The following is a 12698-nucleotide window of genomic DNA, read 5'->3' as shown; positions in this document are numbered from 1 at the left end:
TTAAACATTCATTTTAACTTTAGGGTGGTTGATTCATTTTCTCTCAGTGACAAAATCGCCCTGTGTTCTCTTTGCAGGCTGGTCTGAACATCACTCACATCTGTCTTCCTGCGGATAGCAGTGAAGATGAGGTAACGCAGCAGCACACTGAACCCTTACTTTGTGTTCCTCTTCAGTCCTAACAGACCTCTTAACATCTCTTAGCTGTGGTCGGAACCGAACCAGCCTTTTCTTAGGGCTGAACTTTTAGAGGGAATAGTTCACTTTTCCCACTAGTGGGAAATAGTTCACTTTTCCCACTAGTTCCCACAGTATTTTTTAAAAATTCTTATTGGAGTATAGTTGCTTTACAATACTGTATTAGTTTATACTGTACAGCAAAGTGAATCAGCTACATGTATACACAGATCCCCTCTTTTTCGGATTTCCTTCTCCTTTAGGTTTCCCTTGGCTTATTTTTTTGACAAGGAGTCACTTATTCGCTCTTTTTCTTTGGAATTCTGATAAATGGGAATTTATATGATGGTGTATTATGTTGGAAAAGAGTAAAAGGGTCTTAATTTATTAGGATTTTGTTGTCATTCTTACCTCTAACTACATTAGACGTAACAATAGTACCGTCACTTCATTCTGGCTGGGCTCTATGTATAGATGCCCCCCCCCTGACCACCCCCTACCTGCCATCACTCCATATCAGTTTCACAGATTATACTATTATTATTGTTATATTTTTTGGTAATTTTATTTATTTATTTATTTGGCTGCATTGGGTCTTTGTTGCTGTGCCTGGGCTTTCTCTCTAGTTGCAGCGAGCGGGGGCTACGCTTTGTTGCGGTGCACGGGCTTCTCATTGCTATGGCTTCTCTTGTTGTGGAGCACAGGCCCTAGGCAAGTGGGCTTCAGTAGTTGCAGCACGTGGGCTCAGTAGTTGTGTCTCACAGGCTCGAGAGCGCGGGCTCGGTAGTTATGGCGCACGGGCTTAGTTACTCCGAGGCATGTGGGATCTTCCCGGACCAGGGATTGAACCCATGTCCCCTGCATTGGCAGGTGGATTCTTTTTTTTTTTTTTTTTTGCGGTATACGGGCCTCTCACTGTTGTGGCCTCTCCCGTTGCGGAGCACAGGCTCCGGATGCGCAGGCTCAGCGGCCATGGCTCACAGGCCCAGCTGCTCCGCGGCATGTGGGATCTTCCCGGACCGGGGCACGAACCCGTGTCCCCTGCATCGGCAGGCTGAATCTCAACCACTGCGCCACCAGGGAAGCCCGGCAGGTGGATTCTTAACCACTACACCACCAGGGAAGTCCCTGTTGTTGTTGTTGTTGTTGTTGTTGTTGTTGTTGTTGGTCTTGTGTTCTCTACTAGAATATAAGCTCCATGAGGGCAGATATTTTTTTACAACTGTATTTCCTTTACTCAGAACTGGTACAAGGTAGATATTCAAAACATTCAACATTTGTTGAATGAATGACAGAATGATGAATATTAAACAAAATTTTCTTTCTGAGTCTTCTGAATATATCAAATAGCTTTTTCTTCTCTTACCAGGTAGAAATACCATCATGATTTTTGCTAGATAGTAAAACAGAAATGGTAAACCAACACTTCTCATAGTGAGATCCATATCTACGAGTTAGAATCTCTCTTACTTATGAACAGGTAACATTGCTAAGTGAAATCCTGGCGTAAAATAGAGGTAAACAGAGAGGCCAAAGCATTGCTTATTTAAAGACATACCTGGCCATTCAACAGCGATTATATTAGCTTCCCAAACTGCTTTGGTCTTTTTCATAAATAGCAAATTATTTTAGTGTTTCCTGTAAAATGGAGCTATCTATGCTTAGAGGTTTTCCATCATAAGCCTTTGGAAATGCTTTCTACATGCCATTCTGGTCCAGAGAACAGGAGGGCCTGAGTGTCATGATTAGTAAGCTTGGTTAAGCCCAGTGTGCTTGAAACATAGGCTTCTCTGGGCCAGGTTGGAATGCTCGAGGCTGCTGAGTCCTGGCCTCCCTGAAAGTAAAGTTGGCATTACATTGGGCTCAGATCTGATTGTGGACAGGGAATTGTCTTTTGCTTATCTCAACTTTATTAACTGTTGAGCTTTGGTTTTGTTTTGTTCTGTTCTGGCAGAGAATAGAGCGATAAGAAAGACTTGAAGTCACTAAAAAAATTCAGCCAAGCTTTTTTTTTTTCTTTTTTGTGGTACGCAGGCCTCCCACTGTTGTGGCCTCTCCCGTTGCGGAGCACAGGCTCTGGACGCACAGGCTCAGCAGCCATGGCTCACAGGCCCAGCCGCTCCGCAGCACGTGGGATCCTCCCGGACCAGGGCAGGAACCCGCGTCCCCTGCACCGGCAGGCGGACTCTCAACCACTGCGCCACCAGGGAAGCCCCAGCCAAGCTTTTATAAACGTGGTTAGGGGGAACATAGACTTCTTCATTCTGCTTTACACCATGTCTTCAACAAGGAGAAAAAAGAAACTAAAACAGATGCATTTTTATGAATCTATTTTTGACATAAAGCGTCTGTTCTTGGGTCTTATTTTTGCAAAACTGACTTTAGTTTTCATTTTAGATTATAGATGAGATCCTGAAGATTAATGAAGACACCAGAGTACATGGCCTTGCCCTTCAGATCTCCGAGACCTCATTTAGCAACAAAATCCTCAATGCCTTGAAACCAGAAAAAGATGTGGATGGGTGAGAACATATAAAAGAAAACAATCGACTCATTGCTAAACTAGTTTTTCTACTGTGAATTCTTTAAAATTCTGCTCTTTCAACTATGTCAGTAATTGAGCCATGAATGAAATCATTCTAAATATTTCAGGAGTTGGAGGGCTTGTAAAATTATGCTTAAGAAAGTACGTATTTGAGAAAATACACTTGCCCTTTTGTAGTGCTTGGGTGCCATTTTGGCCAAATCATACTCATTTGAGAAGCTCCTGTCTGACCTACAGAGTCCTTAGCCTGCTCTCCTCTTCTGATAGCTTTTCCTTTTCCTTGATAATTCTACCAAACGAGAGAAAAAACCCGGGGACCTGCTTCACCACGGTAGCACATTCTGCCTTAGTCCCAGGCCAGTGGAGAAAAACAAAGCAAGCACTTCCATTCATAATGTGAGGCTTTATTTGAAATTTGAGAGGAAAACTGTGAATATCAAGTGCTCTGATATTGGTCTTAGACTCACGTCATGACGTAAGCTTCATGGGACAGGGAATACTGACCATCCATATGGGAGTTCATGATGTTTCCTGGAAGTTAAAAACCTCATCTTCCTACATGGAAATAAGAAATTTCTGTATCGTGGCCAGAAAGAACGTGATATATTTAGCATTCCAGGGTCGTAAGCAAATTTATAACCTTAGTCTTGTAGGGACTGGATTGAGTGACCAGCGCCTCACTGGCGTACCCAGGTTCCCCCATTATCCTAGCCTTCTATTATGACTTAGGGCAGACTCAAACATGGGTACAAAATTGTCATGAAAATCTCCGATCCTATAGCAGACAAACCATAAAGGGGGAAGAGGCTCTAGTCAATTAGAAAACATCCAGAATCCCAGGGTATCAAGGTGTAGTTTCCAGTCTTTCATAAAAAGAGAGAATTAGGAAAACTTTTCCAAGTATCTCCATTTTGTTACTAACCTGTATTGAGACCGTCAATTTAAGCTAAATAGTTAGGGACTATTTTGTCCTTGGTTTGACCGAGGAAGAACGCGGAGGGCATTGAAAGGACATGGTCCCTCATTTTTTCCCTTAATTTCCTTAAGGAGATAAGTACTGAGGTCGAGTGGGGATCAGACCTTGAATCCAGGTCTTGCTGGGTCACCCCTGATTTCTAGGATTGGTTCTGGACTTTGATATTGATGGAGATGTAAATTTCCTCAGGATGAAGTGGCTGTAGGACCATGGCATTGCACATGTCCAGGGCCACTGTTCCATGTAGTCCATTGAACAGAGCTCCGTAACGTTGAGCAGTGAAGCCCCACGTGGCCTCCAGCTGCGGTCCTGCTGTCCAGGCAGAACCAGAATGCCCAGCGTCGTCCTGACTCACAGGGACCACGTTGGAGTTGCCTGAGGGGCTGCTCTAGAAGCTAATGACCTCTATTCCTGCCCACTCTTTCATTTCCATTTAATAATTCAATATATCCTACCTATCTGTCGATGAAAATTCAATTAACTATCAAGTTAAGAAGGAAAAAAGGGAATTTTATTCAAGCCAAACCAAGGATTATAACCCAGGAAGCAGATTCTCAGGAAGCTCTGAGAACTGTTCCACCTGTTAGAAGTCGAAGGCACAGTCATATACATTTTTGAGAGAAAGGATTGCACATCAAAATGACATACTGATGTTTTACATAAAGTTCACCAAGGATATATAGTCCAGGTAAGCATGTACAAAGTGAACAGCAAGTCACCGCGACCCCCTACAGAGCTGGGAAAGAACACTGTTCTTTTTTTTTTTTTGCGGTATGCGGGCCTCTCACTGTTGTGGCCTCTCCCGTTGCGGAGCACAGGCTCCGGACGCGCAGGCCCAGCGGCCATGGCTCACGGGCCCAGCCGCTCCGCGGCATGTGGGATCTTCCCGGAGTGGGGCACGAACCCGTGTCCCCTGCATCGGCAGGCGGACTCTCAACCACTGCGCCACCAGGGAAGCCCGGAACACTGTTCTTTTAAGAAGTTACATCGCAAGTGTCAGAAGGAAAAAAATAAGCAGGGATTCTCATCTTTGAGGAGCTCTGAATGTTTAACCCAGATACACACTGCACATGAGGGAGGAAAGAGGCCCAAACAACCATGCAGAGAGAATTTTATATTTAATTTTTTCTTGTCCTGCCTTAAAAGATAAATTTTATTTCATCATATCAAATATTGACTTGGATATTATTTGGGATTAATTCATGTGAATTACAGATGAGTGAGTTTTGGCCAAGCTTGACTTACTTGTTCTCTTATTTTTGGATTCAGAGTAACGGATGTAAACCTGGGGAAGTTGGTACGTGGGGACGCCCATGAGTGTTTTGTTTCACCTGTGGCCAGAGCTGTAATTGAACTTCTTGAAAAGTCAGGTATGATGCTCCTTCAGAAATGTTGCTATTTTCTATTTTTTGTTATTTATGTGAGTTTTTAGTAAGGACTTGTTTCTGGAAGATACTTACTGAAACACAGAAGTGATATTCAGTGTCAGCTTTATTTTTCTCATCTTTTAGGAGATATAAATGACTGGCAAATTTTTCTAATAAGATTAGCTGTATTATCATTTTAAAGAGAAATTGGTAAAGATGAATGATTAGCCTGTGTTTTCTCAGTTTCTCTTAGGAAACCCTCAAAATAACCACAGTGAAAAATGTTTCAAGTTTCAACTTCTCATATCTGTCAATATGTAAACCTAGATAAGTTTTATATTTAAAACTTAAATGAAGAAGCTGTCAGATATAGTTTAGGGTATAGAAACCTAGATTAGGATCTATCAGTGAGGAGTATCTCTTTCAGTAATCAGTATTTAATTTTTTCTGTACACCAGCTTGAGTGAAAAGGAGACAATGCCTCTCCTACACCCAAACATGAAATGACTGAACAAAAATTCCAAAATATATACCAAAGTTCTATTAGAAGATTAACTTTCAAGATATACCTTTAGGACATTAGCCATTAAGCTCAAATCTCTGAGATAATCCATATAGACAGTGTTTTTCCATCATATGGATAATTAGGATGATGATTCTAGGTCACTCTACCATAAAGTTTGCAAAGAAGGAATAAGTTATGGCTTATAGTCATTGTAGGTTTGGTGCTCAGAGGGCCAAGTTTTAAAAGGCTATATTTTTGCAGCCAATTAAGCCAACCCTGCTCTTTTCCCCGTGGGAGCCCAGTGTGCAGTGGCTGCACACAGCAGCCTCCTTGGCAGTGTGTGCAGGCTCTTGCCTGTATGGGTTGCCCTAAGGGACTTCGAGACAGCCCTTTTCAGTGGACATTCATGTCTGCCATGCTGTCCCCAGTCTGGGCTCCAGACAGGTATGTGCGGTGCCTTTGGAAAGCCCCAGGGCACAATGGCCTGGGTCCACACTGGCCAAATCGTAATGTCCATCCGCACCAAGCTGCAGAACAAGGAGTATGTGATGGAGGCCCTGCACAGGCCGAGTTCAGGTTCCCTGGCCGCCAGAAGATTCACATCTCCAAGAAGTGGGGATTTACTAAGTTTAATGCGGATGAATATGAAAACATGGTGGTAGAAAAGTGGCTCATCCCAGATAGCTGTGGGATCGAATACATCCCGGATCGTGGCCCCCTGGACACATGGCAAGCCCTTCACTCACGAGAGCGCTGGCGCTGTCCCCTCCTTACTCACGCCCACCAATAAATACTGCTTTCCTGTCCAAAAATTAAATTAATTTAAAATAAAAGCTATTTTTCCTTACATTAAAGCTGTATGGGAGGAAGACTTTGAGGTTTTGATTATAATACTGAATTTCCATTTGGTGGGTAGGTGTCACCTTAGATGGAAAGAAAGTCTTGGTAATAGGTGCCCATGGGTCTTTGGAAGCCACCCTGCAATGCCTGTTCCAGAGAAAAGGGTCCATGACAATGAGCTCCCAGTGGAAAGCACCTCAGCTTCAAAGCAAGGTAAGCATCCTTCATGTTGGAAACATATCCTTCGATGCCTGTATTAGAAAAGGAGGACTGAAATGCATAGGCTGATCGTTTAACATAAAAAGTTAGAGAGAGAACAGCAGAAAATCTCAAAGGATGAACACAAAAGAGCAGAGATGACTGAAATAGAAAACAAATATGTAATATGAGAGATTATCAGCAAAGCCAAAAGATGGTTCTTGGAAAAGTCTAGTAAAATAGACACACCACTAGCCAAACTAATTAAGACAAAAAGAGAGAATACCAGCAATGTTAGGAACAAGCAAGGGGACATAACCACAGAAGCAAAAATTATTTTTTGAAAAGGAGAATATGATCAACTTTCTGCTGATAAATTTGAAAAATTGTATGGAATGAAAACTTTCCTAGAAACTGTAACTTACAAAATGGATTCAAGTAAAATTGAGTAGTCTTATATATAATTGAAGACATTGAATCAGTCTACCCAGCAAACAAGCAAACAAAAAAGGCACTAGGTCGTTTTATAAATGAGTTACCACAGTAAAGAACATTTTCTCTGGAGAATAGAAAAAGAACATTTCCTAAGTCATTGTATGAGTGCCCAGTGCAGACAATGACAAGATGCTAAAGGATAATTACAGGCCAATTTCACCTATGAACATAGATGAAATAATTGTTAGCAAAATAGAAAACCAAATCCGGTATCCCATTGGGACTATCATAGGATTGCAGGGGGGGTCTAACATTAAAATCTGTTAAAATGTATTAATGTAATTCTCCACATTCTCAGATTAAAAACTATACGTCACCATAGTAGATGCAGAAAAGTCACTAGATAAAATCTAATATTCATTATGATTTTTTTCCTGAGAAAAACATTAGACTAGGAATTTAAGGAAATTCCTTAACAAGATAAAACATCTATAAAAACTTAGAGTGAAAAATCTCATTTAACAGTGAATATTAGAAACATTTTCTTAAATTAGGAAAGACAAGGGCGCCTGTTATTAGTACTAACCAACATTGTGTGGGAATTCCTGGACAATGCAGTAACATGAAGAAAGAAAGGAAGAAAATTCATAATGATCAGAAAAGAAGACACCAGACTGTCATCAATCCTGGGTAATATGATTACATAAAAAGCCCAAAAGAACCTATTAAAATATCAGAATTAGTAAGAGTTCATCTGGGTTCTTGGATATAAGACCAACATGCAAAAATCAATTGCATTTTTAAACACTACCCCCCACAGTTAGAAAATTATTTTTTAAAGAAATACAATTTATGATAACAATGAGAACATAAGGTATCTAGGAATATATTTAACAAAAGTTATTTCTGACCTTTTGAAAGAAATTATATAATTTTGATGAATGTCATTAAGAAGACCCAATTATGGGCCTCCCTGGTGGCGCAAGTGGTTGAGAGTCCGCCTGCCGATGCAGGGGATACGGGTTCGTGCCCCGGTCTGGGAGGATCCCATATGCCGCGGAGCGGCTGGGCCCGTGAGCCATGGCCGCTGAGCCTGCGCGTCTGGAGCCTGTGCTCCGCAACGGGGGAGGCCACAACAGTGAGAGGCCCGCGTACAGCAAAAAAAAAAAAAAAAGAAGACCCAATTAAAAGCAGAGATACCATATTCACGGATAAGAAGACTCATCTTTAATTAATTAATTAATTAATTTATTTATTTATTTTTGGCTGCGTTGGGTCTTCCTTGCTGCGTGCGTGCTTCCTCTAGTTGCAGAGAGCGGGGGCTACTCTTTGTTGCGGTGCGTGGGCTTCTCGTTGCGGTGGCTTCTCTTGTTGCGGAGCATGGGCTCTAGGCACGCGGGCTTCCGTAGTTGTGGCTTGCGGGCTCTAGAGCGCAGGCTCAGTAGTTGTGGCACACGGGCTTCATTGCTCCGTGGCATGTGGTAACTTCCCGGACCAGGGCTTGAACCCATATCCCCTGCATTGGCAGGCGGATTCTTAACCAGTGCGCCACCAGGGAAGCCCAAGAGGGCTCATCTTAAAGATACTAATTCTCCCCAAATCAGTCTATAAATTTGAATCAGAATCCTGACATAATATTATTGTGTAGACGTTGACAAGCTGATTCCATTTACATGGAAGCACAAGGACAAAAACAAGACAATTTTGAAGAAAACTAGAGCTGTAAATATCAACAAGAAAGAATTTTTAAAAACAGCATTCATTGGAAAGAAGCATGTTGCAGAAGGCTGTATTTCGTCCAACACCATTTATATAGGGTTTTAAATCAATACCATGTATATATTTTTAGGACTGCATACATATAAAGTAAAAGTATAAAGAAAGGAGTGGAAACTGAACCAGATCAGGAAAACCATGACAGGACAAAGATGTGCAGGTAGGTAAGAGGAGACTAGGGGACCTTCACTTGTGTTGGTCATGCCTTTCCTTAAACTAGCCAATGAGCGGGATGTCCAGGTGTGTTATGTTATTCTTTTACATTTTCACGTCTGAAATAGTTAATAAAGTTTTTAATTTCAAAAACTGACAATGAATTTCACAAATTTCAAGCAAAGTGAAGTTAAATTAAAAGCACATTAAGTACAGTAAATTACTAAAATCTGAAAATACATGTTCTTCACTTTGCAACGTGAGGATGGAAACCAACAAGTTGTAGTCCTGTCCAGGGGAGACGGGCCTCTTGACTGAGATTTGTAATTTTTCAGTGGCAGGTGGATCTGATGTACATAATTCCTTCTTGTTTTAAAATAGCCCAGCAACATGGTCTTGCAATTAAACTCAAGCCTATGTGCTTTTTTAGTGGTCACCACGTGGTGGCAGCCTATTCAAGGACAATGTTTCATACTTGAGAGGCCAGGATTTTAGGTTGGGAAGCTTAGTAGAAGAGGACAGTAAACTTGCCCTGAACTGAACAGCTGTGCCGAAAAGAGAAAAATGCCTTCATTGGCAATTCAGTGTTTTCACAGCTGTCACAGATACTTTTGCTAGTTGTATCTGTATTTTTGAACAACAAAGACATCTTTCAAAGTGCTTTTTTTATTATGGAAATAAATCACCTTGACTCTTTTGGATAAAACTCACCCTAACTTTGAGAACGATGATTACAAGGCTTTATTCTCTAGAGAATCTAGAAATTGAATAGCATTCTGGTTCCTGCATGTCTAAGAAGGCTCTTTTCAAGAGCTGACATTGCACACACATTTTGTTTTCTTAAGTCCCTGGCACTTACAGTGGCACCACTGTGAATCTTATAGGCTGTCAACTTCCACTCTTTTTTTTTTTTTTTTTTTTTTGTGGTACGCGGGCCTCTCACTGCTGTGGGCTCTCCCGTTGCTCCGGACGCGCAGGCTTAGCGGCCATGGCTCACAGACCCAGCCGCTCCACGGCATGTGGGATCTTCCTGGACTGGGGCACGAACCCGTGTCCCCTGAATCGGCAGGCGGACTCGCAACCACTGCGCCACCAGGGAAGCCCTTTTTTTTTTTTTTTAACATCTTTATTGGAGTATAATTGCTTTACAATGGTGTGCTCGTTTCTGCTCCCACTCTTTTTATTGCTTCAACTTTATAGCCAAAAATAGGGAAAGATTCCGGGCTCCCTGTGCTTGTCTTTAAAGTTCATTTGGTCTCTGGTGTTTGGCCCTCTCTATCTGGCTTACTTACATACAACAGGCTCCCCTCACACCACAGGATAAAGGCTGTATCTTTCCATTGTTTGGTGCTAGCAGCCAACTTCACTCGTCACTTACCTCCCGCTGATATGCCTCCATGCTTCTGCCTGACATTTGACTTTTCAATATTCCTATATTTTATTTCTGAAACACAGGCCATTGCTGGGCCTGGTTTCAGAGGGTCAGTGCGCCCTCTGCAGACCACAGTGATGACAATTAATGTGGTGCAAAGAACACACAGGCACAAGTTAGTGTCCTAGGACACCTGAATGGGACAGGCTGTGTCCACCCTTGGAAAACCTTCACTGAGAATCCTTGAAAGTATAAATTTAACAACAGATTCGGATTTTTGTTTTCTAATTCCATCAACAATGCATTTTAAGATTATAGTGCATTATAAGTGCTTCTGAACAGTGCATTTTAAGATTATGGCCCATTGGGGCTTCCCTGGTGGCACAGTGGTTGAGAGTCCACCTGCCAATGCAGGGGACGCGGGTTCGTGCCCCGGTCCGGGAAGATCCCACGTGCCGCGGAGCGACTGGGCCTGTGAGCCATGGTCGCTCAGCCTGCGCATCCGGAGCCTGTGCTCCACAACGGGAGAGGCCACAACAGTAAGAGGCCCGCGTACCGAAAAAAGAAAAAAAAAAAAAAAAAAGATTATGGCCCATTTATCTTTTCATTATCAACAATACTAAGTATCAGGGAGAGAAAAGAGCAAGCAAAGGGTTGTAGCTATTAGGTCACAGGACGTTATCTTTGAAAAGTCATTTCTTACCTGCTTATTTGTACCTGACATGGGACAAGACCCCCCTGTTGGCCATCTGGAGGGGGATTTTCAAAACCAGGGGGGTGAGGGTTTGGGGATCAGGGGGTGACTGTAACACTGGAGTCCTGTCCAGCACCTCCTAAACTACATGTAGCCTTTCAAATTTGGGATGACCTTGAAGCAGTTGCAGCCTGCTGCAACCAGTAGGAACTGTCTTTTTTTTTTTTTTTTTTTTTTTTTTTTTTGCGGTATGCGGGCCTCTCACTGTTGTGGCCTCCCCCGCTGCGGAGCACAGGCTCCGGACGCGCAGGCTCAGCGGCCATGGCTCACGGGCCCAGCCGCTCCGCGGCACATGGGATCCTCCCAGACCGGGGCACGAACCCGCATCCCCTGCATCGGCAGGCGGACTCTCAACCACTTGCGCCACCAGGGAGGCCCGGAACTGTCTTTGAAGGTCTGGAGTCAGAGACAACATTTGTGTTCTCGGGAAGCAATAAAACATAGGCATTGGTGGAGACAGCTCTAGATTCAAGCCTTACCTGTTGTTTAACCTCTCTGAGCCTGTCTCCTTATGTGGAGAATGGGGATCATGATACTCCCTGGCTCATGGGGCTGCTGTGAGAATTCAGTGATCACGTAAGTTTGCTTAGCACAGGATCCCTGGTAATGGCTTGGCTGTTCCTGATGGTGAGTCAGGAAGGACACTGGCAAGTTTCACCGTACGGATGTGCAGTTGATCCTCAGTGTGGAAATGGCAAGGCCAGTGGGTAATCACATTGTAAGGAGAGAATAAAAAATCAGGACCCAGGCTTCCTTATTGGAGGAGAACTAAGAGACAGTGTCCCTGAGAGAGTGGGTGCCCAGCTTTGACCAGTGTGGGCTCTCCCTCTGGTCCTCACCTCCAGGGCTATGGACCTCTTCCTTCCCTGATGCCTGTGTTACTCAGGCTGCTCTACTTCAAATCACGTCTCCTGGGGATTCCTGGTTTACCAGTAGTAGTAGTGGTTTACCAGGAACAGTAGTCCTTCCTACGATTTTGAGGAGTCGTTACATGGAGTTAGTTAAATAGAAATGGATCCCTTCTCTAACAGCCTGCCTAGATCTAAAGATAATCTTTGGATACTGATTACGCATAAAATCTCATGGAGTCTGAACATGAGAATTGAGATTTGCCTTTTTAGAGAAGTACAGAAAAGAGAGTTGACTTCTGTATTCTGATAGTTTATGCCCCTCTTGAGTGTACGATTCAAAATTAAGAATAAGTTTCCTGCTTTGTTTTGCAGCATCAAAGCAAAGATGCATTCTGCTTTGAGATGCATCCTGTATTTACATGGGAGAGGGGAAGAATGTCTGGGCACTGATCCAAATTAGCTACACTCTATGGAGCATCTGCTGTTGGTACCCCAAAGCACTGGGTGTGATGTTTTTGGGTCCAGATAAGGAATCGCCCTCCTTCCTCCGCCCAAACGAAGGCCCCTCACTCAACTCCCCAGGCCCCTGGAGTGGAATGACGCCCATCTGTAGGAGGGGACGGCCTTCCGCCCTGTGAAAATTGGCCTAGATTTGGAGATGTCCTCTTCCTCACCCCAAGGAGTTCACTCTGATACCAAAAGCAAATGTTCTGCATTTAGTATTTATGAGGTGGAGTGGTACCCCTCTC

At 43.1% G+C, this 12698-nt stretch overlaps 1 protein-coding gene and 1 non-coding gene across 4 annotated transcripts in view; both read left to right on the top strand.

Moving 5' to 3' along the window:
- The window catches only part of MTHFD1L (methylenetetrahydrofolate dehydrogenase (NADP+ dependent) 1 like), a 205301-nt gene that overhangs the window by 6542 nt on the left and 186061 nt on the right, over positions 1–12698 (top strand). For all 3 annotated transcript variants that reach the window (XM_060114711.1, XM_060114713.1, XM_060114712.1), the window contains exons 4-7: positions 78–131; positions 2575–2699; positions 4968–5068; positions 6487–6623. In XM_060114711.1, coding sequence (XP_059970694.1) covers positions 78–131; positions 2575–2699; positions 4968–5068; positions 6487–6623 — 417 coding nt within the window. The remainder of the gene's footprint in view (positions 1–77; positions 132–2574; positions 2700–4967; positions 5069–6486; positions 6624–12698) is intronic.
- LOC132500468 (small nucleolar RNA SNORA70) lies at positions 5826–5959 on the top strand. The gene has a single exon (XR_009534056.1). It is a non-coding gene; the product is annotated as a small nucleolar RNA SNORA70 (small nucleolar RNA).

Source organism: Mesoplodon densirostris, chromosome 12 (assembly GCF_025265405.1).
Source record: "Mesoplodon densirostris isolate mMesDen1 chromosome 12, mMesDen1 primary haplotype, whole genome shotgun sequence".
NCBI classification, from domain to species: Eukaryota; Metazoa; Chordata; class Mammalia; order Artiodactyla; family Ziphiidae; genus Mesoplodon; species Mesoplodon densirostris.
Note: the sequence above shows the minus strand (reverse complement) of the source record. Positions and strands in the feature narration are given on the sequence as shown.